The 24,847-nt window shown below is 36.7% G+C and overlaps 1 protein-coding gene, 1 non-coding gene and 1 pseudogene across 2 annotated transcripts; 2 read left to right on the top strand and 1 right to left on the bottom strand.

Moving 5' to 3' along the window:
• The first annotated feature begins 2,608 nt into the window (after positions 1-2,608).
• Positions 2,609-10,631, top strand: LOC122090691 (annotated as a pseudogene).
• Positions 10,632-13,411: 2,780 nt separating this feature from the next.
• LOC122092531 lies at positions 13,412-13,627 on the top strand. Its single transcript, XR_006144189.1, has one exon. It is a non-coding gene; the product is annotated as a small nucleolar RNA U3 (small nucleolar RNA).
• A 1,378-nt stretch (positions 13,628-15,005) lies between these two features.
• Positions 15,006-24,437, bottom strand: LOC122090562 (something about silencing protein 10). The gene is made up of 16 exons (XM_042660202.1): positions 24,069-24,437; positions 23,866-23,963; positions 23,357-23,438; positions 21,836-21,981; positions 21,421-21,576; positions 20,604-20,743; positions 19,449-19,536; positions 18,435-18,614; positions 17,621-17,794; positions 17,452-17,529; positions 17,185-17,327; positions 16,970-17,105; positions 16,258-16,526; positions 15,625-15,691; positions 15,467-15,535; positions 15,006-15,380 (listed from the first exon to the last, which is right to left on the bottom strand). The coding sequence occupies exons 1-16, from the start codon at positions 24,172-24,174 to the stop codon at positions 15,249-15,251; spliced, it is 2,064 nt and encodes a 687-aa protein (XP_042516136.1). The 5' UTR covers positions 24,175-24,437; the 3' UTR covers positions 15,006-15,248.
• Positions 24,438-24,847: the final 410 nt, after the last annotated feature.

Below are 24,847 nucleotides of genomic sequence, written 5' to 3'. Positions count from 1 at the left end.
TAGTGCTTTCACTTCAGGAGTTGGGAGAAAAAAAGGGAGCATATGGAAGAGGATTTTAATCTCTTTTGGCTTAGAATTCTTTCCCTCTCCTAGGGATAGGTGCCTTCATATTTTGACTGGAAGTTCTTCCCAAAGAAATGCTCATCACAGATTTTGCGGACAACAACCTCATTCCTTTATGTTTCAGGGTATCTGTCATGCTTCCTATCTGATATTGGATCCATAGTTAATCGCGGTCAGTGACATGAATCCTGCACCTTTCCGCTCTTCTGTTGTTAACTGATCTGCACTCATCTTCCATGTACTACTTCCACTCACTTCATCGATCCTTGCCATGCATATTATCTCCCTTCCCATGGGTGCTATTTTTGTCTTCATTGCACATGGCACAAGCATCTCAATTGACTTTACATAGTTCAATAATACTAGGAGTCTTATCTAATAATCTAAGGCTCCCTTTGTTGACCTCCCGTCGTTTAAACACATTAACTGAAGGGAAGCTCAAATGCATTCATCTTCTTGAAGCAGCATGAAGAAGGATTTTTCAGTGCCCTACGTTTGTTGTATCTTCGCCAGAGACTTCCCTTCACTTTGCCGGAAAATGTAGCTCATCTCCACCTTCGTGGAACAAGGTAAGGGCATTTTACTTCGGTTGGGGTTGCTTTGTGATGGGAATTGGTTTATAAAAGTGATAAAGGGCATAACAGGTGTATAAATTGTTAGTGGCAATTTTGTCTTTTAAAATTCAAAACTAACATTAGCCTAATGGTGTTAGTTTTTTAGGTTTAAATGTAATAAACAAATTTTTATGAGGAAGGATATAATATAGGCAAACTCGAGGGGAGGTTGATGTAACTCACCCTAAAAGTTTTTAAGAAATAATTGTCAAGAAATAGACTCAAACTTTAGGGTTTTTCTTCTTTTGAGGATTCTTGGACAGTTCTTTGTAATCTTTTGTAATTCTAATGTATAGTTAGATTTAAATATAAAATATAATCACTTTATAGTTCAAATAATTTTTTACATATACGATAATCAAAATTATCATACCATCCTTTTACATAACACAATTAGGTACATTATTAAATGATTTTTTTTTCTTTTTTTAGGTTGAATTAAATGGAAAATCTTAACCTAAATATTTCTTTCCCAACCCTTTTTCAAACACGGTTGTGATAACCCAAGACGTGTTGGGTATTAGAATCATAATGCTCTCTACAAACGTTCATGTGATACTTACAAAACCACTATTAAATAGATTTCATATTTCATCATCATTCAATAAAATATTTCCTAAAAAAAAAAAAATCCTAGATGATGTGTACATTATCTTTCTTTTTTTGATAGAAAATGGTGTGTACATTATCGAATTCATGAACGCAAATATTTACTATATGACAAGTTGAAAATTACTTGAATTGAATTTAATTTTCAAATTTTACTTTTTGGTAAAGGAGTATGAAATTTTACAAACTACCATTTCTTAGACATTCAATGGTTAAATTTCTCACATCAATCTATGCAATAAATTAGGTGTGTAGAAATGAAAACCTAAACTGATGTAAAAAAGAATTGAAATTGCCAACGAACAATAACACAATGTAAGGATCTATTTGATGCTTCTCTATCAATGGAGAAAAGGATTACACCTGCTTGTCCTTGTGCCTTTCTCAAATTAGAATAAACTCGCTACAAATCCATACAACATAATTGGAGAAAGAACGCTCCTACCCATCTAGCATTCCCCACGCGCAAACACAAAGCCTTGTTTTTAGAGGTCGTGAAAAAACACCCTTGCCTTTCCCCCCTTAAAACTGGCTTTTATGTTTGGGCGTGTAGAACGTAGATGGATAGCGTTCTTGAATTTGAGTATCAGAGAAAATATGCCAAAACATGAAAATTACTTGAATTGAATTTGAGTATCAAATTTTACATTTTGTTAAAGGAGTATGAAATTTTACAAACTTAACATTTCTTAGACATTCAATGGTTAAATTTATCACATCAATTTATGTAATAAATTAGGTGTGTAGAAATGAAAACCTAAAATGATGTAAGAAGGAATTGAAATCGTCAAAGAACAATAACACAATGTAAGGATCTATGTGATGCTTCTCTATCAATGGAGAAAAGTATTACACCTGCTTGTCCTTGTGCCTTTCTCAAATTAGAATAAACTCGCTACAAATCCATACAACATTATGGGAAAAAGAACGTTGTTATCCATCTAACATTCCCCACGCACAAATACAAAGCCTCATTTTTAGGGGTCGTGACAAAACACCCCTGCCTCCCCCCCTTAAAACTGACTTTTATGCTTGGGCGTAGAGAACGTAGACGGATAGCATTCCTCCTCCCCAACATACATTATATAGGTACACTTTACAAAACATCTATATAAATCTAAAAAATTTCCTTAGAGGATTACCGCCGGAACCCTGTCATAAACCCATCAGTTAATTGGAACAGAGATATCGAAAATAACATGCAAGGTGGGCCAATTCCTCCCAACCCTACAACCTCTTAATGGATCTGACCAACAAATACATGTGATGGAATTAAAAGGAATATGAAATTTTCTAAAATATGAGAAAGACACCGTGGAACGTGGGACGGAGGGAGTAACTGCATTTGGTGCATTTTGCCCAGATCGATACAAACCCTTAATTTTCCAGCCTCAAATATTCCTTGGGTGGCTCGCAGATTAGGACAATGCTGAAGAAGAGACTCTGGTAATTTTGATAATTTTGAACGGTCCAGCAAATGCGCGAGACTGGTGGAGAGAGTTGCGTTTGGTTAACGCAGCTGAATCCTCCAAAAGGAAAACAAAATTTCGAGTTAGCATCTCGTTCTCTCACTTTTAAAAGCTCTCTCCCAATGCCCGTTATGAGTATTCCAAATCTTCTTACACTCTCAAACTCTTCTTAGATCTTCCAAATCCAATTCAATTCAAGAACCAATTCGTTCCAATTTTCTCTTATAACTGTTGTTGAAGTAAAAGAAAAATGGCATTCTCCGGCGATTGCCGGATCTCGCTCTCGGCCACCGGCCATTTTTGTGGCGGCGGCACTAGAGGTAGAATCTCGATGATCGGAAGTAACAGTAAGCTTGTGAAGTTCTGTAATGGAGAGTTAATAGGGAAGAAGGTGAAGCTCACTCAACTCCGTCGTCGGGCATCAGAATAAGTTGCTTAGGCCTTCTTACCTCTTCATGTCTCTCACAGCCGATGCTCCCCCTGGCGCTAAGGTGAGTCCTCGGTGAGTCCTCTCTCTCTCTCTCTCTCTCTCTCTTAATGGATTGGGCCCACTAAATCAATGGTCCAGAGGGACTCTAGAGAGAGATGTCTATGATCAGATGGTTGGGGTTATTTGGATACCTAATGGACGGATCCTGGATGTACTTCTAAGATTTAACTGACATTACCGTAGGTTTGGTCAACCACAGGATCAATCTGGACAGTTCAGTGTGTGTAACACCCTGCTGTTGGAGTGTAGGTGATAGGTTAATAGTGTGAAGATTTTTGATTCGGATCAGAAGGTGATGGTTTACCAGGGTTCGCTCACTTTTGACTTTTGGGTTTGTGGAATTGGATGGTGTTCTGTAGCTGAGGGACCTGGAGCTGGAAAAGCTGGACCCACGGACCGTTGCGGCCGTTATTCTAGGTGGAGGAGCCGGGACTCGTCTCTTCCCCCTCACCAAGCAAAGAGCCAAACCTGCTGTAAGTGTACTCCTTTCTTTCATCACTTCCCCACCACTTTTAAAACGAAATTTTCCAAAAACTTCTCTCTTTCTCTAGTTTCTATATGATGAGCCATGAAATTTGCTTCCTGGTGTTCATCCATAATGTGCTACATTCGGATTTTCCTCGTACTTTTTGTGATTGATATTTGAGACAATTTGGGTCATATTATTGAAATCCCTTGATTTCCTTCTGGAGGTCTGACGGATCAAAGTATTTCAAATGGTACAAAATGTCCAAAGAATTCGGTTTTCGCAAGGGATTCTGTTCTTTATTTTATTTATTTATTTATTTTTATTTTTTTTGTGGGGGGGGGGGGGGGGGGGGGGGGGTGGGTTTGTTTGTCAAGATTGAATGTAGAGAAGTTCAGTGTTTTGTGTAGAAGAAATACTATTTTTTTCATGTCTTGATCATTTATCTCTGCAAGTTCCAATCACAGGTACCCATCGGAGGTGCATATAGGCTTATTGATGTCCCAATGAGCAACTGCATAAACAGTGAGATAAACAAAATTTATGTTCTTACTCAGTACAACTCTGCATCGCTTAACCGGCATCTCGCACTTGCTTACAGCTTTGGCAATGGAGTTAGTGTTGGAGATAGTTTCGTTGAGGTATTTTACATTGGACAGTTTTCTGTCTGATCCTATAAAATTTTCTCCTTGATCTGTATCTGTCATGGAAGGCTACATCTTTTGAGCCATTCTCTTTCTAGGACTGTTTTGATTGATAGAATGTTAGGTGATAAAGAAACAACATATAAACAAACCTAGTGTAGCAGCGGTGAGGATGTTGAGATAGATGAGTGGTAAAATTAGAAAAAATAAAAGAAGTAATGAACAAATTAGAGCTAATATAGGAGTGGCTTCGATACATGATAAGATGTGAAAAAAGTGTTGTTTGAGGTGGCATGGACATGTGCAAGGGAGACTAATGCACCGGTAAAGAGGAATGATTTGATTCAGGTTGGAGGAGTTAAAAGAGTCAGGGGCAAGCCGAGAAAAGCCATGCATAGCTTAAGACTGGTAATAAGTATGGCTTTGAATATAATTGATTGGAAAAAGAAGATCCATGTAGCCGGCCCCATTCAGTTGGGATAAGGCTGAGTTGAAGGGCTGAATGTCTTACAGTTTTCATAATTAACGAATTTGGACACCACCCAAAATCTGATCTTGTTCTATGCCAGGTTCTAGCAGCAACTCAGACTCCAGGAGAGGCAGGTAAAAGGTGGTTTCAGGGTGCTGCAGATGCTGTGCGGCAATTTCATTGGCTTTTCGAGGTACTGCAAATGAATTTAGTTACTGTGCTTACTGTGCCGTCTGAAAAAAATAATTTGTTAAATGCACCCATCCATGCAACTTTTATTATTTCAGTATCTTCTCAGACCATCAAACTACAATCCAATATTCTATAATTTGTCTTTGAAAGTGCATTGGGCTTAACCTAATTTATAACATCATATCTAATGTTGAATCCCTTCAATGCGCTGGGAACAACTTGAATCTTACATTATGAATGTTGGAAATTTTATCTCAGAGGTAGGTAGGCTTGATACTGTGAAAACTTGGTTAGTTTTGATGTGATGCCAGTGTTATGGTTTAATGAAAATCTGTAGGATGCCAGAGGTAAGGTAATAGAGGATGTGCTTATTCTTTCTGGAGACCATCTATACAGGATGGACTACATGGAGTTCATGCAGGTCAGACAGAAATGCTTTATTTATGCACTTCACTGAAATCTGTTTTACCAAGTCAGACTCTTCAGACATTAATGTAACTGCTTTATTTCCAGAATCATTGGGAGAGTGGTGCTGATATTAGTATTTCTTGTATACCTATGAATGACAGTTAGTCTACCATTTGGGAATATAATTAATTTCTCCATAATTTAAATTCCAACTTGTCCACAGAATTTTCTCGTCAGTTATGTATATGTAATATAGATGGTTAGGGATATTAGATGCATTTCATCACCATACATCACTCAACACGATATCAAGTAAGTATATTGGGAGAAAGAAACAGGGACAAACTCAATTTTGTTGGTATTTCCAGCAAATCAAGAGGTTTTGTCCAGGTCGACCTGCCTTCCCTCTAGACACTGTCTCTGTTTAACTTTTTGTTCAAGACCATTCTTGACTCTCAAAGACAATATAACTTCATAAAATAAAAAATCAGCCTTCAAGGACAGCTTGTCAGTTGAATGCTTTGAAAATCCTGGAAGCTCTTTCTAGTGTATTATCATCTTTAGTCATTACTTTTAACTTTCACAGCAAGATGGAGACTGATTCCCCCATCCCCCCACACCCCCCCCCCCCCACCAAAAAAAAAAAAAATCTTGTTTGAGAAGTGCAGCCTGCATCTGTAGATCTATACTTGAACTTTTGTGTGATGGTAATTGAAGTGAGTAACCATTTTCCATCACCCCTGAAGCAATTCAGGATTCAGATTTTACTCGTAAATATGATAAATTGAATAGACTCTTTTGTACGTCTTCCTTTTTGCACTTTCCATTTACTTATGTTCAAGTTTCTCCATTTTAACCATTCGTTCCATTTTTTGTTCCTTTGGTCTTGTATAGAATAGGATTCTATTTCAATTTATTTTTTTAAGGTTAATTATGGTCACAAATTATCTTGAAGTCCTCTGTCTACTTCCAATATAGCCGCGCCTCAGATTTCGGTTTAATGAAGATAGACAACAAAGGGAGGTTCCTGTCATTTAGTGAAAAACCAAAAGGAGCATATTTGAAGACAATGGTAATCATTGTGTTAACCTTTCAATCTAATACAGGTGAAGCAGATCTGAGTGGCTGCACTAATTATATTTACTTTTAGGAAGTAGACACGACAGTTTTGGGGTTGACACAAGAGGAAGCACAAAAGAAACCAAATATTGCTTCCATGAGAGTCTATATCTTTAAGAAGGAGATACTTCTGAATCTTCTGAGGTAATGGCCATTATGAGTTGTTATTTATTGATTCTACAATTTTACAGAAGAATTAAGGAAGTCAAGTGGCTCTATCTTCAGTAGTATTGATTAGTAAATGAATATGGGAATTAACTACAAGTCTCTAAATCAAAACTACTTGGTACTTTGTCAAACTGCATTCTTGGGTTGATTAGTAGATCAGATGATGGCTTGCCCTCGAAATAAGATGTAGAAAGTAAACTCCGACATAAGCACTAAGTACTACTGCATCATTGTCAGCTCAGATGGCGTTTTCCTACAGCAAATGACTTTGGATCTGAGATAATCCCAGCTTCAGCGAGAGAGTTCTCTGTCAAGGTCTCTATCAGATCTTCTTTAAGTTTATATAGTAAAATTATTGATAATTCGTATTATGATCTTCTTTATAAATAAGGACCAAAGAGTAACCATCTTTCATCTCAAGAGAATGCAACTCATATAGGTGGAGCTACTACTGATTATTCGTCTATTTACATTCATAATCATAACTTTTTAATTGTTCTATCTATGTAATTTTGATATCTGTCACAGTCAAAATATTTAAGCATTCCTTAATGATCAATCTATTTCTAAGATGTTCACTATAGGCATATCTATTTAATGATTATTGGGAGGACATGAGGACATCGGCACAATTAGATCCTTCTCTGAGGCGAACCTTGCCCTCAATGAACATGTACGTATGGAATTGTGTTTCCTTTTCGGCCCCTGTTTTAATGTGGAAATTTGAATTCCCCTTAGCTTCCTATTTTCTGACTTTAGCTTCTTGTCTGTCACTATGTAACTGCTCTTGTACCCAATTTCTGTTTCTGGTACCTATGTGTGTGATCAATGGAGTGCCTCATGTATTCCATGTCAATGGATCTTGTTGAAATTCCCTTTCTGTGCAAGCACTTAATTGATAGAAGTGCCTTCTAGCGGTGATCTTGGTCAGTCAAAAGAAAGGAAATTGATTTAGCTGAACAAGCAATGATTTATGGACAGCAATGGAGTTGTTCTTTCAATTGGAGACCCAAATTGATGAGAATGTGCACCCTGTGTGGTACATAACAACCTGGTGCTGTCTAAAGGAATTAGATAAGCACAGTAGTGATAAGCAGTAATATATGATTTTCAGCATTATATTATTCTTATTTTTGTGTTGCTTTACACAGGCTTACAATATTTGAACTGTCAGATTCTTATGTGATCTTTTTCTATTATTTTCAGCCACCAAAATTTAGCTTCTATGATGCCACAAAGCCGATGTATACATCAAGAAGAAACTTGCCACCATCAAGGGTTGACAATAGCAAGGTTTATTTTAGCTTGAAATATTGAAGTTCATTCCTGAATACACTTACACTAGGGAGATTATTTTCAAGCATTGTAAAATGATATTCAATTTCAAATATTGAGGTGTAAAATAGTTGAACTGACTCAGGCCTTATCCCAACTAAATGGGGTTTGTCTACATGGATCCTATTCTTCCAGACAACTCTATTCAATTGAGGTTTTAGATAAGCACAGTAATTTTATTAAGAGTAGTCTTTTATATTAATGAGGAACCTATAAATAGTATATGTGGTCCTTAGAGAATTAGCACCTTTGTTTTCCCCTCCCCACATTCGTATTTATCATCATAGTATCCAATTATACAGCAATATAACCCTCGTATATTTTATCATGTCTATATTGAGACAAACACATAAAGTAATTATGTAAACCAGAGTTTCCAAATCAGAAAAGGAAATAAGGTACTGGTTATGGCCGACCTGGGTAAGATCTGAGGATATCATGCAGGTACACAATTGCATACAAGATGGTTGTCTCACCATTAAAAGGTTACCTGCTTGGCTGGAAAATAAATAATCATTTTTTTTTGCTTAAGAAAAAATAAATAATCATTACCATCTGATCTGTCACTTCTTTTCGGATTGTCATTGAACAATGGCATATGGACCAAAACCTGGAGTGGACAGTTAGGAGATGACCCGATTTCAAGAACTTGTAACGTACCCACCCAACCCCACCCCCTCCAAAAAAAAAAAAAAAATTGTTGACAATGACAACAAGAGGAATGGACTTTGTATAGGTTCATAGGCCTGTAGTGTGGATTTGAAAATTTTATGGTTATTTGAACTTTGACAACCTTGTCAAAATTTTGCTTGTATCAAAATTAAGAATATACTCATTGATCTTCTTTGACCCTTATATCCATGTGTACTTATTGTTTATATTCTTACGCGGATCATTGACTCAATCATATCGCATGGATGTTTTTTGGATAACTGTGTCATAAAGCACAGTGTTGTTGGTATACGATCCCGAATAAACTCTAACGTGCACTTGAAGGATTGGTATCTAATTTCATTACATGTTGAAGAATTGATAAACCCAGGAAAATTGATCACATTGAGTTTCAGATCATTATAGTGTCGCATGTTGACCTCAAGAATAACTGATATGCTATACATCTTCCCAGTTAAGGAAATAAGGATCATGCATATGATACAAATGAATCATTAATGATAACCAAGGGTAATCACAGGACAGAAAAAAAAACGATCAAAGCAGGGTAGCAGTGGCTAGCAGATTAGTTTTGTAGCTCTTTCTAGATTTTCTACTCCTACAGCTTCTGCCCTTTATTCCTTACGGTTCTCTGCGTAAAGTGTCTTGTTCATTCAGTTCTTGCTTCTATCAATAGTGTGAAGCATACGAAAATGTATAGACCTTATGTATTTATATTATTCTGTTCCTTGTTGTGGAAGGGCTCTAAAGAAAGAGCTCAAATCAAAGAAGAGAGAGAAAGAGTTTCTGTCAGCATAACTTGTAAATCAAAATCTTTGGATGGTATCCCATGTAATAGGTGCACCTATTGCACTACTCTACATATGATGTCCTTGATTGATGAAAACTGTGATGAGGACAACACATATACAGGATACAGTGATGCTTGGTGCTGACTATTAGGTAACCGATGCTGAAGTTGCATCACTTTTGGTCGAGGGCAGGGTCCCAATTGGAATAGGAGAAAATACAAAAATCAGGTACCAAGGTGAAGCATTTCATTAATTTCTTCCTTTAACTTCACTTGAAGGTTTCTAAGGTTCTCCTCGATGTTGTGCAGGGATTGCATCATTGACAAAAATGCAAGAATTGGAAAAAATGTCACAATATCTAACTCAGAGGTATGGCCTCCCTAACCATAACTCCACTAATTGCTCAAAGACGCAAACAAGTAAGCTTATATCCTTTGGTTTTTCAGCAGACCAGTATATGTATATATATATATATATATATTTATATATAAGAAAATCATTTGGTGGTCAAATATAAAAAATATTACAAGAAAATATGTCAACGGGTCAGATTAGGTTCATACAGTTGGTATCTGAGCTATAAATTTTAGTGGGATGTGCTTTCTACTGCCATCCTTGTGGCACAGGTGAGAAGATAGCTTTTCCCTTTTACTCTAGTTTCGTAGCAGGATTGTTTATGAAGAGCTATGTATCTGCTAAAATGGAATATTTGAATTGGAACTATGATAGCACAGGAGTCAGAATAACCATATCCTCTTCATAATTTCTTATAATTTGGTTAAACATTCGAGCTTGGAAGTTTTACTTTAGATGTTATCTATTCTCACTTGATTCTCTCCTTCAATTGTGTCTACAGAGAATTCAAGAGGCAGACAGATCTTCAGAAGGGTTTTACATCCGTTCTGGCATTACCATTGTATTAAAGAACTCAACAATCAAAGATGGAATTCTAATTTGATAGTGCCTCTCTCAGTCCCTCTTTGGGATCAAATAAAATTTCAGATAAGCAGGCTCAGTATGACATAAGTGCCTTAATGTAATTTATTTTATTTTATAATTATAATCACAATAAATGTAAAGCCTTGTGTGTAATAATATGGTTAAACTACTTAGCGTAGAGCAGTTTTAAGTGCTAATTATTTTTTTTCTTTTTTTTTTGGAGAGGAGGGGTGGGCGGGGGGGGGGTTTGAAAGTGAACTTCAAGAAAACCTGCCTTCAATTTCCTGATTTCTCCCAGAAAAGCCAGTAACAATCTTAAACTTTTTGGACTCCCAAGCTCATCTGAGGTTTCTCTAAAATCAAAATGGAGAACTTAATCTCTCTCCACTTCGAGGCACCTGATACAAGGACATGGAATCACTCCACTAATGGGATGTTCTCAGCCAAGTTGTATTGCAACCTGTTAATACCGAATGACATCTCTTCATTTCCACCAAAGATGGTATGAGGTTGTAAGGTTCCAGCCAAAATCAGCTTCCTAGGTCCACATCTCTTCATACAATTCTGACAAACTCACAGTCAAATTGTTCCCTCTACTAAAAATACCAAGAATCTGAAAGCTGCCTGCTAATTAATTGCACATTCTCATGTGAAACATGGGGTAGTTTTATACAACATTTTGAGACACAAGCTCCTTCAAAGGACATGTTGAAAGGGTCTTTTACTATTATATCATTTTCAAAAGTTTTTGTTGTTATCTCGCATTTGTCATACACCTGTAAAATGATTGGTTCTACCCTTATTGAAAGGAAAAAAAAAGTTTATTAAATAAAGGGAAAAAGAAGGATGCCTGGTTGTGTGTAACCTGCACCTAGACAGAGTCCACCCTTAAATGACCCCCTTACAAACTGAAAATCCCCCTGGTCGATGCCCTTGTATCATGCAACCAAACATCGTTCATCCCTTAAATTAAAGAGCAAAAAGTGAGTTACAATATCAAGGGGCATATAGTCCTTTTTTTGAACAACTTAACAATCGTCAAAACGTTTAAAATATATATATATATATATATATATGAAAATGAACTTTCTTTTTCCCACAATATGATCGTTAGCTGGATTAAAACTTACCAGATGAATAGAGTAATGTGGCCTATAAAATTTAAGCACCAATTAAACTATTAAACTGTTACATGGCAAGAAATAAATCTAACCAGCTAAGATTGATAAAAAGAGAGCTACTATCTCAACTCCCATTTTTTTTTTCCTAGTTCCCCAATACCAAAGAAGAAAGAAGATGTAGCTATGGAAAGAATTCTTTCAATATTTGAACTATTTCAATGAGAATCCATGAGAAAAGTCTTTTTTTTTTTGGTCGAAAGACAGAATTTCACTGATAAAAAGAAGCCGCGGAAAAACACCATGAGAAAAGTCTGTTAGATGAGATTTGCACCCATGATGTTAGCATTTAGCCACTATAATTGTGGGTCCTGATCTTATCATAATGGCATTTTCGTAAATTCTGTAGGAGTGTCAAACGCATAAGATGTTGAGAACCACAAAAATCATATATGAAGGATGGAGGGGCCTGGTTCTGATAATGGAGACAATAGCTTTCGATTATTTTTATTGTTTCTTCTTTTGGACATGTCTTTCCCTTTTTTTATTATTTCTTTTCCATCAAGGTTTAGATTTGTCGAAAGGTTTAGTCCCACATTGGAAACATGTGAGACAAAAATTGTGTTATTAATTATGAGTTTAACACCTATGATTACAACATTCCTTGAACAAGATCTTATGGTCTTTTCAAAACATTTTAGAGAGAAGCTCTTTCAACTTGTGTAGGTTGAATCAGTTTCAGTCCAGCAACGAGCGAGATCAAAATCAGTCCATTAAGGAATTTTGATTTTGGTCCGGTTTGGTTTTAATTTATTTTGGTTTTTCAATATCTGGTTAATATCGGTTTAGACCAGTTTATTATCGAGCTTGAACCATGATGAAATAATATATAGTGATAAAAGATTTGACGAAAACAATTTAAATTTATGATTAAATAATGATTTATCATTGTAAAAGAAAGATAATTAATATTGAAATCGATGGATAACTAATTATTAAAAAGATAACTAATATTGAAATCAAAAAATGAACTCTATTATCCAATCATTTATTTTACTATCCAACTAATTTTGTATAATGAGCAAGGAAATCAATGGAAGCATTGTTATAATTTACAAATCAATTTTTCTATTCATAACATCATATCCATTGATTCGTAACAATTCCCCTTACAATAAAAAATATTCTCACTAATATTGTAAAAAATTGATAATTAATTCATGAATTTATAATTTTATAATCATTTATTTTTTTATCGATTTCATTCGGTTTGGTTAGTGATCGGTTCGATTTGGACTAGTTTTCAGCCGGTCCCAATATACCTTAGTCTAAAATCAATCCAATAAAGATCGATTTGGTTCGATCGAAGTTTTTTCGATCAAATTTTATTGATTCAGATTAGATTTTGACACTCTTACCTAAAACATGGCAAGAAATAAATCTTAACGGACTAAGATTAATAAAAAGAGAACTACTATCTCAACTCCCTTTTTTTTTTTCGCTAGTTTCCGAATGCCAAAGAAGAAAAGATGTAGCTATGGAAAGAATTATTTCAATATTTTGAACCATTTCAACGAGAACCCATGAGAAAAGTCTATTAGATGAGATTTGCACCCATGATGTCAGCAGTCAGCCACTATAATTAATGCATAAGAACCGCAAAAATCATATATGAAATAAAGGATGGAGACAAAGAGCTTTCGAACTAGTAATATTTGATTGCCCCTTCTTTTGGATATTATTTTTTCCCTATTATGGATTAGATTTGTCGAAAGGTTTAGTCCCACATCGGAAATAAGTGAGAGAAAATATGTGTTATTAAATACAAGTTTGACTCATTTGTGCACGACCTTACTTGAACAGGATCTGTTCTATAGGCTCGTACCTCTGTATCCTTGAGTTCAAAGGAGACAGGAACATAAGTCTGGTTGATGAGGCGTGGCTATGTGATCAGAGCGTGATTAACAGCTTCGATGGGTTAAATGACTCATGAAGCGGTATAGGATCGTTCCCATGGCTGGTTAACAGTCCTGGGGTGGTCACACAGCTGTCTGACAGACTCGAACAATGATTTTTTTCTTTCAATTTTTTGCTTCAATGCCATTTTCTGCATTGCATCCATCCTTCCTATCCTTCAAAAATGGAAAGGAAACAAATCTACCGTTCACCTTTTCTTCCTCTGTGACTTTGCTGATTGAATCTGAGCTACTGGCCCTCTTTGGTTTAAGACCGAAAATTCTTAACCTATTTTGTAAAATGTTAATCTTTGGCTTTCTGATTTAAAGTAAATACAAAATTCTAACTCTGTTGCCTTTGATAACTCCATTACAAATGGTCCTGAAGGCATCATAAGACGATACTTACCTCCACCTATTTTGAATTATCACATCATAGTTTGTGTTAGTATTATTAACTTTTTGAAAGAAAAAAAAAATTCAGGTTGGAGTATTAGCATATTTTTCAAGGTCAACTCAAGCTTCTCAGAATTGGGATTTCATCAACCACAACTACAGAGGAGACTTAGGCTTTTGAAATACTTCAAGGACTAAACATGGCGGAGTCAAAAGGATGGAATATCAGTGAAGTTTGGTTCTCTTACAGGAGCTTACTTCAACTTATTCCCCAACCATCTATTGGTTCATCATGACACCTCCAGTCAATTGCGACCTTTTGGGAAATCTTTATTAAATTCAGATCTTTGAATTGTGTATAAATGCAGAGACTTTAGTTGTACTATGATGTGTTTTTGGGACTTAGCTACTAGTGCTAATAGAGGTAGTTTTATTTTTTGATGTTGTTTTTGATGGTTTGTCAAACTCATGTTTAATATCTTTTATTTTCATCAAAAAAAGTCTTCCAAGCTCTTCAGTTGCCTATATGTTGTGTGTAATAGAAAGTATGTTACACCTATGAACCCACCTTACCATTGGAATAAGATTTAGTAGACGTACTCTCTGCACCAGACTCTTGTATGTGCTAGGTTCAGGGAGATGAAAACTACGCAGCTTTACACTCAGATATCGAAAGGCTGTTTCAATTACTAGGTCGCAAAATTCGTACCTTTACCATTGGACTAAGCATGCCCCTTTCCTAATGAAGATGTCTTTTTGATAGGTCCCACATCCCTGGTGCATTCAAGTTGGAAGTTCAAATGCACCAACAATATTTGATGATTCATCTCTATAGATTTATCAAATGCAATAGAGATGGAAAACCAAAGACAAGAAGTTCACACCATATCAGAAGTGTATAAAGAATCTGACCCAAAATTTTAAAGAAAACTCGTTTGACTACTTTCTAAGAGATGGCAACCAGTTTGCTGATGCGTTAATTACACTGCATATCTGCATTCATGGTCAATGTCCATCTCTCGACGAAAATTCAACCCTTTGTAATATTCCAACAGCATGGGAAAATCTCAATTATTTAGGAACCGAAGTAGAAGAGCAACTCAAGCTATATTGTAATATTCCAATCCACTCATTTGGGAGAACATGAACAGAAAACGAACTCCTCTCAATATATTCTTCTAATAGATAGACGAACAAAATCGCTACAACAAAATTGGACCATGGTAGAGATACTACATACTAGGAAGGATCTGACCATGAAGTGCACAAGATAAACAAACTAGAACTGGTCTGTAACCCCACACCCAAAAAAAAAAAAAATGTGAGGGCAGTCAGTTCTTGAATCTGATGCTCCGACTGATTCCAGCATTGATACCAGATACCTCCCCACCATAAGGACCAGTTGGCTTTTTGACCTCCCGAACCTGCCCCTTCCTACGCACAACTGCATCCCGATGCTTCAACTGCAAAACACGCAACAAAAAAGTGTGAATTCACAGGAACTGTTAGCTGGATTAATTGAATATCTAGAATATTTTCTTTAATATACCCTGTATTTCTTCCTTGGGTTCTTGATAAGCTTCTTCCGAGCACGAGTAAGTCCTCGATTCTTTTCCATCTGATGTCAAAAACATTGTTGGAAATATGGTGAGATGAACTAGTAAATGGAAGTAAACATGGAATATTTTACGCCAGGAATTTACTGACCTGCTGGGTAATATGACGTTTACCATCTGCAACTTCTGTTTCTGGCAACGAAGGGACTTTTGGGGCTCTGCAGAGAGAAAGAGAGCAAAATGAAAAGAATGAGAACATGATTTGAGACAATATAAGTTCAGTTACATTTTTCCTCCTCAGACTAGCAAGGGGCCAAAATTGGGTCATACAAGTTGCCCATGGGGCGCACACAAGCAAAGTGACCCATTACTACCTGGATCAGAAAAATCCTCAGCCAGCTGAGTGGTTTTGGCTCCATTTGTTTCCAGGTAAAAAACATGAGAAGGAAATTCTTTGGGTAAAATAAGTATAAAAAACAAGATTTTACTTTAAATTTTTCGTTTTACATGGGTCTTATAGCTGGAAACAAACGGGAATCTGAATGAAGAATCCTAATTGAGTCCAGGCTGAGAAAGAAGGTAAAGAATAAGCCCAGAAGCAAAATCTGACTTTATTTCTTAATCAGTTGATACTAGCAAGTAACCCAAACCGAGGTTAGTGCATTAGTCTGAATTTGTTCTCTTCTTCAATAGGTAATCATGACCAATTACTTAAAAAGTGTAACTAAACAATGACAGAAGGTTGGAAAACCTCAGCAACCATGCAATATTTGTTAAAACAAACCTTCCATAAAGCTCAGCTTTGGCAGAAAGTTTTGCAGCCCTTTGCTCTTTCACTTGTTTATAAAATTCATCTTCTGACCCTTCTGATTGCCCACCTTCACCATCATCATCATCAAAATTAGCATCCAATTCAGCTTGGTCATCCTCCTGATTTCTGAGATCATCATCCATTAACTCAACCCCCACTCTTGAAAGAACTTGGCGTTCATACTTCCTTCGTCTTTCTCCAATATCATCCCTCTTAGGTGCATCATTATCACCAGAAACAACCTTGAACAAAACAATTATAGGTACATACTTAGAAATAAGTCAGGAAATGCTTAATCACTAAATAACCTATAACAGCAAAGATGACAAAAACAAATATTTGCAGCATAATGAGAACAGAACAGAGTCATGGTAGGCATGAAGACATGACGCAAACAGACGGGTCTGTTTCAACATGTATCAAACTGCCCCTAAAATTATAAAAGTTAAGCCAACTATAGAATAGGGAACGAACAAACACCGAACTACCTAAGGGCCCTGGGCTCTCAACCATTAGTTCATTAAATTAATGAAGATTCACTTGAAGAAAAATTATTTATTGGGTATTATCCGTCATTCCCATCCTCAATAACTGATCACTCGCTATCCATTGACAATAGGATGAAAATCAGAACCACCATGAGGTCTCTCTGAAGAACTATAAGAAATCATAAGAAGATCCATACCTTGGATTTCTTCCCATTTGCAGCAACAAGTTTTGACATTGAGTGTGCCAAACCTGTGTGCCCATCATTCAAACCATGAGCTCCAGCCTCCTTATCGATAACCTCATCATCAAAATCATCTAATGTTTCAAGCTTCCTGTCCAATTGCAATCTAAGTGAACTAAAATCCTCTCAATGTAAGTGAACAGAACATGAGTCCCGTAACAAATTGATACCTGTTCACTGGTTGAACAAGACGTTCTTTAGATCTATCCGGCTTTGGTGCTACAGACTTAAAAACACCCTTCTGCTTCAGCTTCTCTTCAAGTCTCGCTCTTACTTTCAGCATTTCTATGCTTTGCACAGCAACTTGATCATTCTGTTAATTTAACATATTTCATATGCATCTGTTATTGTGCCGATTAAAAGAAATGTGCATATTTTTAAGAAGAAAAGAATCTAGAGGTTGTCTGAAATATCATTGCTAATGATTCATTATTGACCTGACGCTTGCGTTTCTCTGCTTTGTTGACATGATCCTTAAGAAAGCCTACCCCTACCAGTTCCGTTGTTTCACGCGGCTGCAATTATAATGGGAATTTTTGAGAAATGAACTTACAGTAACATCAGTGAAATACATAAATCACTAACAGGATTATTATTAATAAATACCATAGCTACTTCCTGGTTTTCGGCAGATGAGGTGGGAGATAATTTGTGATCTGCGGTGGAGGGTTTAGATTTCAATGCAACATCTTGCATGACTTTTGCTCCCGAGTCAGTCCCACCAGTTTTATTGAGAAACTCTTCAATTTCTGGCGGAAGATTCCCATCAAGCTGCTTCACCTGCCAGTGGAATGTGTCAATACCTTTGAAACTTTTATATTTGAAAAAAATAATAATAATAATAAACATCTGAAACTTCCTTAATAATACCATTGACACTTGGAGACATGTGACATGTCAGCTCAGAAACAAGGAAGAAATGGAGGCAGGAAATGACTGAACACATCACCTGTGGCTATCTTGCATAAAAATATGTGACGCATGGAAGCCAAAACATAGATGCTTGTGAGGAAATTTTTTTTTTTTAATAAGACTGCCATTAAGCATCAATTTTAGAGGAACAAAACTAAAATCACTTCTAATGAATAATTTTGTACTTTGGTTTCTACAATCACTGCCAATAAAATTCTCTAGAAATATGATTTCAAACTGGCACCCCAGGCATCCTAGAAGAAGCCCCATACTATTAAATGGAAAATATAAAATATTTTTAGCATTAATGCACTCTGAAATGAATATGAATCACTGGAGAACAGTTTATACAATTTCTTGAATGCAATCAAGAATTAGTAATGGTAAGGTTGACAGGACTTTCAATCCTAACACAATAAGCCACTTAATGAACAATATCTTGGGCAAGATGTTTCACTGTGACTTAAAAATAATTATTCAAAAAATAGATTAGAAAGAATATGAGGACCTTCTCCAACAAACTCTTGATCTCTACAAGGCGAGCAATTACTGGATGATCACGAACCGGGTGGCCCTCGGACTTGAGAAGAAGATAAAAACCAATAGATTGGCAATAAGTCAACAATAGAAGTTGTTTTGTCTTCAAATACTGCAGACCTCCTCTTCCAGTAGTTTTACTCTCTTCTACCTTCAGAAATAACGAAAACATTTAGGTATGCAGTGTTTACTGTTGAACAGGACTAACAGTCAAGAAAGAGCCCACTTGAGTTTTCAAAGAAACACAGATAATGGGTGAAGGCCATCTGATTTCTCTGCCTTTGCCATACACATGATCTACAAGCACGGAGGTTGGTATCCACCATTTACTTGATCTAAGGGTTTTTCATTGGACACAAATCAACTAACCTCCTGATCAATTATCCATCCTGGATCATGATCTAAAGGATCCGTTGATCTCAATGATATAACAGTAATCATAGAGAGTTGATCCACACAGATCATCTGAATCTATTTTGGTATTAGGATACTCATTCCCAATCCACAACTGGGATAGCTGTCACCAATCTGATGTCAATCATTGAGACCATCTGCTGAAGTTGCTGTCACACCGTTTCTGATGATCCATGCAGACCAACAGATCCAACTATTGAGCAGAGGTTATGGTCATGAAGTTCTTTGTAGATCAATGAGTGGGTTAGCAGACTCTTAGGGAAGAGAGAAGATCTGATTCCAATCATTGATCTGCCTATGCAATTACCTCATTCTTCTTAACTCAGTTGCTTGCCTTGCTGGTGCCTTTGTGTCTCAATATTTTCTAAAGGATGTGCTGCTGCCTATTCTCAATTTTATTCTATAAAGGGGGGGAAGCGGTGGGGGAAGAAGGGAGCTGTGAAACACAGCACTCCCACTCTTCCAGGTAGATGGGAAAGGTCAAGGTCTGGCATCCTGTTCAAAGTATCCATTGGTTGGTTACTTTTGATTGTCAGTGGTGGGGGTCACGATGAACAGAAGGAAGAAGTACCTTTCTTAGAAGTGGATTCACTTTCCTCTCAAGTTCATCAAGTGCATCATTCAGTTCTGACAGCAAACCAACCAACTCTGGAGCAGAACTGCAGCATGTAATAGGTTAGATAACAGAAGCATCACTCAAACATTTGGAACTTCCATGACATGTTGAATTTTGATACACAAATTATATGAAACTGAATGCTTCTACTTAAAAAAATCCCAGAAAAAAAGTTGTATTGGACAGCAAAGATGATAATCTTTACCACATTTTTAGATATATAATTAGCTCTCAGACCTAACATATCTAAATCGATTTTATACATCCTAGCTTCATTTCATCTTGAAATCATTAGGAATTTAAGTTATTTTGGGATCCACAGCGATGTAATTCATGTAAAGAAGGGATAAAGCAAATTTTTTTTTCATGAATAATAGATTTTATTGAAAAGAGAACATGACAAAAACCAGCAAAGCAGCAGGACAAAGGCCTCCCAATTAACCCCCCCCCCCAAAAAAAAAGGCCAAATATTCATGCGCACACACAGGTAAAAAGAATCTGAAAGGGACGTTTGACGTCCATTCAAACTCAATGGCCTATGATGAAAAACATAAGCAGTACCGTTTCCAAAGACACCCATATTCCAGTAGCAACAGAACATGCACTTTTTGCAAACAGACCACCAGCTTAGAAGGAAACCACTACCAAGTCCCAATTCCCAACTCATCCATCATAACATCATGGAATCATAGTTTGCAAACATTCCTTTGTCTATCTAAATCAAACAAGGAACAAAAAGGATTGCCACTTCATCAGGTCCTCTCCCAAGATAAGTAGATAACTACTTAACATCCATCGTTTGACCTTGGAGATCCTCTAAAGACAAAAAGGGGGTGGGGGGGGGGGGATTTTCTCTGAGTATCTAATGACAAGAGTTGTTTTTAATCACACAATCCACTTGAACTAGAACAAACTAGATAAACCTAAAATTTACCCGGCTCAGTCTAACTACTGAGATCTGGTCACTCATACATATAGAATACATGTGTTGGACATGTCTGATAAAATCCAATAATAAGTTCAATGCTATAAACAGAAAAGGAATTTCCATCTCTTTTCCAGTAACAAAATCAGTTTAAATATTGAACACAGCAAAAGTAAAACACTCACCTATAAACAACATCCATTTGTTCCTCTCTTGACAAAGAATTAATGTCTTTTTTGACCTCCTCATAAGCTGTCCCTGTGTCATCTTCAACTTCTCTACTTGCATGAGGCTTCACTGAGGCCGTCCCTTTAAACAAAAGATCCTGCACAAGATAGGAAAATGATAATTCACCTATCATCTTCTGCAAGTTTGGCCCGGCACACCCAAGCCCGCCTGGGCAAGGCTATGCTTGGTGTTTTCAGCCTGTAGGGCGGGCCTGGGCTGGGATTTTCAGGCCCGGAATCGAGCCAGACGGGGCTTGGGCTGAACCCGGCCCAACCCTGCATATTTAAAATAATAGTATGTATGATATTTTAGTAGAATATATTAACACAGTATGTAATTACATATAATAATATAGATTTAATATATTAATAGTTTAGCATAATACTTAGGAGCAGATGGGTCAATCAGGGCCAGCCTGACCCTGAAATGGCAAAACTTAGGGGCTAATAGGGTCAATCAGGGGCCAACCCGGCCCAGCCTGGCCAGGGTCAATTAAGGCAGATCTGGGTTGGGTTGAACCCGACAGGGCTGCACCAGGCTGAGATATCCCTGCCCAACCTAGGGTTGGGTTGGATGAGCTGAGTTGAGGGAACCTAGGGTTGGGTTGAGGTTTTTAAAAAAACCCAGCCCAGCCCGACCCTGTTGCAACCTTAATTTTGTCACGCTTTTGTTCATTTAGTTGGGGATGCCAAAACAGAATTAAATATGTAAATAAATAAATGGGAAAAAAAGCAGTAAGCTACATAGTAGTATATTGATGTATGAAATTCTCACCTCTAGCACTTTTGGTTCTGCATCAAAGTCACTCTCATCCTGCTCAGCATCTTCAAGTCCAAAATCTTCCATTGAAAGAGATTTAGCCTTCTCTTTCTGTAACCTCAACACCTCTGCTTCTTCCTCCGCAGGGAGGTCCTCATCACTTGATTGTAGCTTTAAATTCCAATAAAAATATGCATTTTTTTTTTTTTTTAATATATATATATATATATATTACTTCTTTTAATAATTCAGTTCATACCAAAAATACATACGCATGTGTTTGTAAATCACAGGTTTAATTGTTTCTAGAGGTAAAATGTAAAATTTTGAATGGAGACTACAATTTAATGGTCTCTATACATTAAATAGATACAGAAGGAAACATCATCCCTTGGTCATCTTAAAAAGGCAAAGAATATCAAATACTTACCTCATAATCAACATTATCTGCATCATAGTACATATTCTTCCCCCTACCCCATACAGCCTTCTTTTCATCCTCACCTTCAACATCATCATGCAGTTCATCCTCAACTCCACCAATCTTTTGTCGTAAAAACTTTTGTTGCCTCACAACTAGCAATGTAATTGCAATTAATTAGTCTATAGGAAGACATACTCAATGCAAAACAAATTTCAACTTAAGATTATCAAACTAAGGCACCGGTGATTCTGATGAGCTAACGGTCATAAATTAAGTCTAAACAGTACATAAAATAAACATCCAGTAGGCCCTCAACAGCATACTCTCAATTACACCACATCCAAATAGCTATAGCTCTCAATAAACTTAGAAGATAATATCATATTGCACAACATGATATCAAGTTAGCAGATTTGATGATCTAGTGATTAGGATGGACATGTTTGCAAAGAAATAGGAGAAAATAAATCAGGATGCAGCAGGTCAGGTTCAACACAGAGTTCAGCAGGGAGCTACATCAGAAGAATATGCAAAGGAACCTCAAGGGAGGTGGCGGTTTTAAGCTTTCCAGGCAAGAAAGGGAGTTTTGCATCATATCCAATATTGACCAGTGACAAAGAGAAGTTACTCAGCACCGGTTTTCCTTCTCCTTTCAAGCAATCTAAGAATAAGGAGGTCTTTGAGTTGAATGCTGCAAAGTTCTTGAATGTTCAGTACATTGGATCCCCAATTTATGTAGGAACTTGAATCATAATTGCTGGAATGAATCCCATGTTAGGAGTCTCATACAACATGGGACAAGAGAACAAAACAAACAAATAATAAAAGTCATAAATTAGAACATCTACAACTAGACACTTCCATCCGAAACATAAGCACAATCTTCAGTAGCTAATAGTTCATAATGCCAATTGATCAGGCCGAATACACAATCCTCACAAGTGCAATCATCATTTGACTGAATCAAATGACAATGTCACATGGTTTCGTATGTGACGAAGCTGGGGTCCCAACTACTATATTTCACAAATCCAACTTATTTCACTCATGAAAATATATATGAAATTTGTCTTAACAAGACAGGTTGGATTCAATACTCCTACATGCCATTATTTCAAATGCAAGTGCTGCTAGGATATAAGGTTGGCCCAAACTAAGAAAATTTTAAGAACAAGAGCAATGGATTGAATTTCAGACTTGCTTGCCATCCTCCTTATTCAATTGTGTAAGTGAATGTTGTGGGCATTTGTAACAGCTCCTACATATTGCAAATAAGTTAACACCTCATAAGGACCATCATTATATCTTTAAAGTCGACAGACACTCAAACGAAAGCATGTTCAAAAATTTTGAAATTAGTATCTAAGTTCTATTTGAAAACAATAATGGTTCAGTGTGGGCATCCCAAATTTGGCCTAGTTCTGGATAGTTCAATTTACCCAAGAGTAGACTCATGCCATTACACTAGCAGCTCGGAAGAAGAAGCATACAACAGACTTAACAACTCTCATGAGTCATTCTCCTTACTTTTTGCTCCAAGGCCAGTAAGTTGGGTATCATCATCCTCATCATCATCGCTGTCATCATCATCGTCGTCATCATCCTCATCCTGCATACAGTAGAAAGTTAAGAATACTAGAACAAGACTTCGCCCTATACAAACACAATGTCAACAACTCTCTTAATTAAGAAAGAAAGCTTCTAAATATTTATACAAAGTTTATAACTGAACATATCTAAGCCTGCTCATTTTACTCCATAAAATTGGCCAAAGAAACCAGAGAAGTAAGAAGGTGTAATTACAGTATCACCTACAGCATAACAAATTTTAGCCAAGAAGTCAGCACATCAATTAGATTCTATTCTCTAAAGTAATGTCACCACTCTTCCCCACGACCAGGAGCTCAAATTTGTCAAATTCAAATCAGAAAATAGATATACATTAGTCATGATGTACTTCCTAACCCAGAAGTTGCTGATTAAGTAGTAGGTTATGGTAAGTAGTATAATAAAATTCAGAAAAGAAAGCGACAAACCTCAAAATCAAAGACGGGCTGCTCGTTATCATCATCAGATGCCCCAAAACCCTCATCCCCATCAACGTCCAGCGGAATTACATCCCTCTGCTTATGAACTGCAATTTTATGACACCAATGGAAGGCGGCAAAAGACTTTTAAATGATATTGAATCAAAAAAAGGGGGGAAAACATTAGAGTTATACAGAAACAATGAAATTACATGCATCAACTTCGTCATCCATATCTTCCTCCCGGAAATACTCATCTCGAGTCTTCTCCTTGGGTTTTCCGAAGTCTTTCTTCTGCCGCTTCGATCCCTTACCCATTGCTAACAAGCTTGTAGATAAGCAGATTACAGAGCAGTGCGGAGCGAGCTTCAAAGCGAAAAAGAGAAGAGGTGGGGAGTTGAGACGCTAAGAAGTGACTAGTATTTTGTAGCGGTGAATAGAGAATAGATAGAAGATTGAAAAATGATTGATTCGTGTTATTATCCTCGCAAGTTTCTTCCGTTTTCGGATAAACCCTGCACGATAAACCCTAACCAGGCAGCGAAGTCTCGAGTCTTTTCCCTTCTTAGGCTGTGTTTGTTTGTCAAGAATTACTACGGTAGAGAGATTAAATTATGGGGGAAAGTCCAAAATATCTACCGGGTCGGAAACAGATCTATCTGGATATTTCCTGATCGGATTTGAATACCTCCTAAATGGATACTGATGCAGATCGAAATTGAATTTTCAATTATCTATTTACTCTCTAACTTATGTAATCCAGACCTTCCTCTCCCTTATGAGTATAATTTGCTCTTAATATTTCTAAGTCGTCTTAGCTCTTTTCCTCATTCTCTAAAACATGTTTAAACTTCAAGAACCCTTAAAATCATTAATTGATTATTTAATAGGGTCAGAAAATTATTTTCTAAATAATTTGGATTTGGATCTAAATACCCTTTTACCAGATACAAATACCCCTAAGTAGATATCGATACAAATTTGAATTTGG

This window comes from Macadamia integrifolia, chromosome 10 (genome assembly GCF_013358625.1).
Source record: "Macadamia integrifolia cultivar HAES 741 chromosome 10, SCU_Mint_v3, whole genome shotgun sequence".
NCBI classification, from domain to species: domain Eukaryota; kingdom Viridiplantae; phylum Streptophyta; class Magnoliopsida; order Proteales; family Proteaceae; genus Macadamia; species Macadamia integrifolia.
Note: the sequence above shows the minus strand (reverse complement) of the source record. Positions and strands in the feature narration are given on the sequence as shown.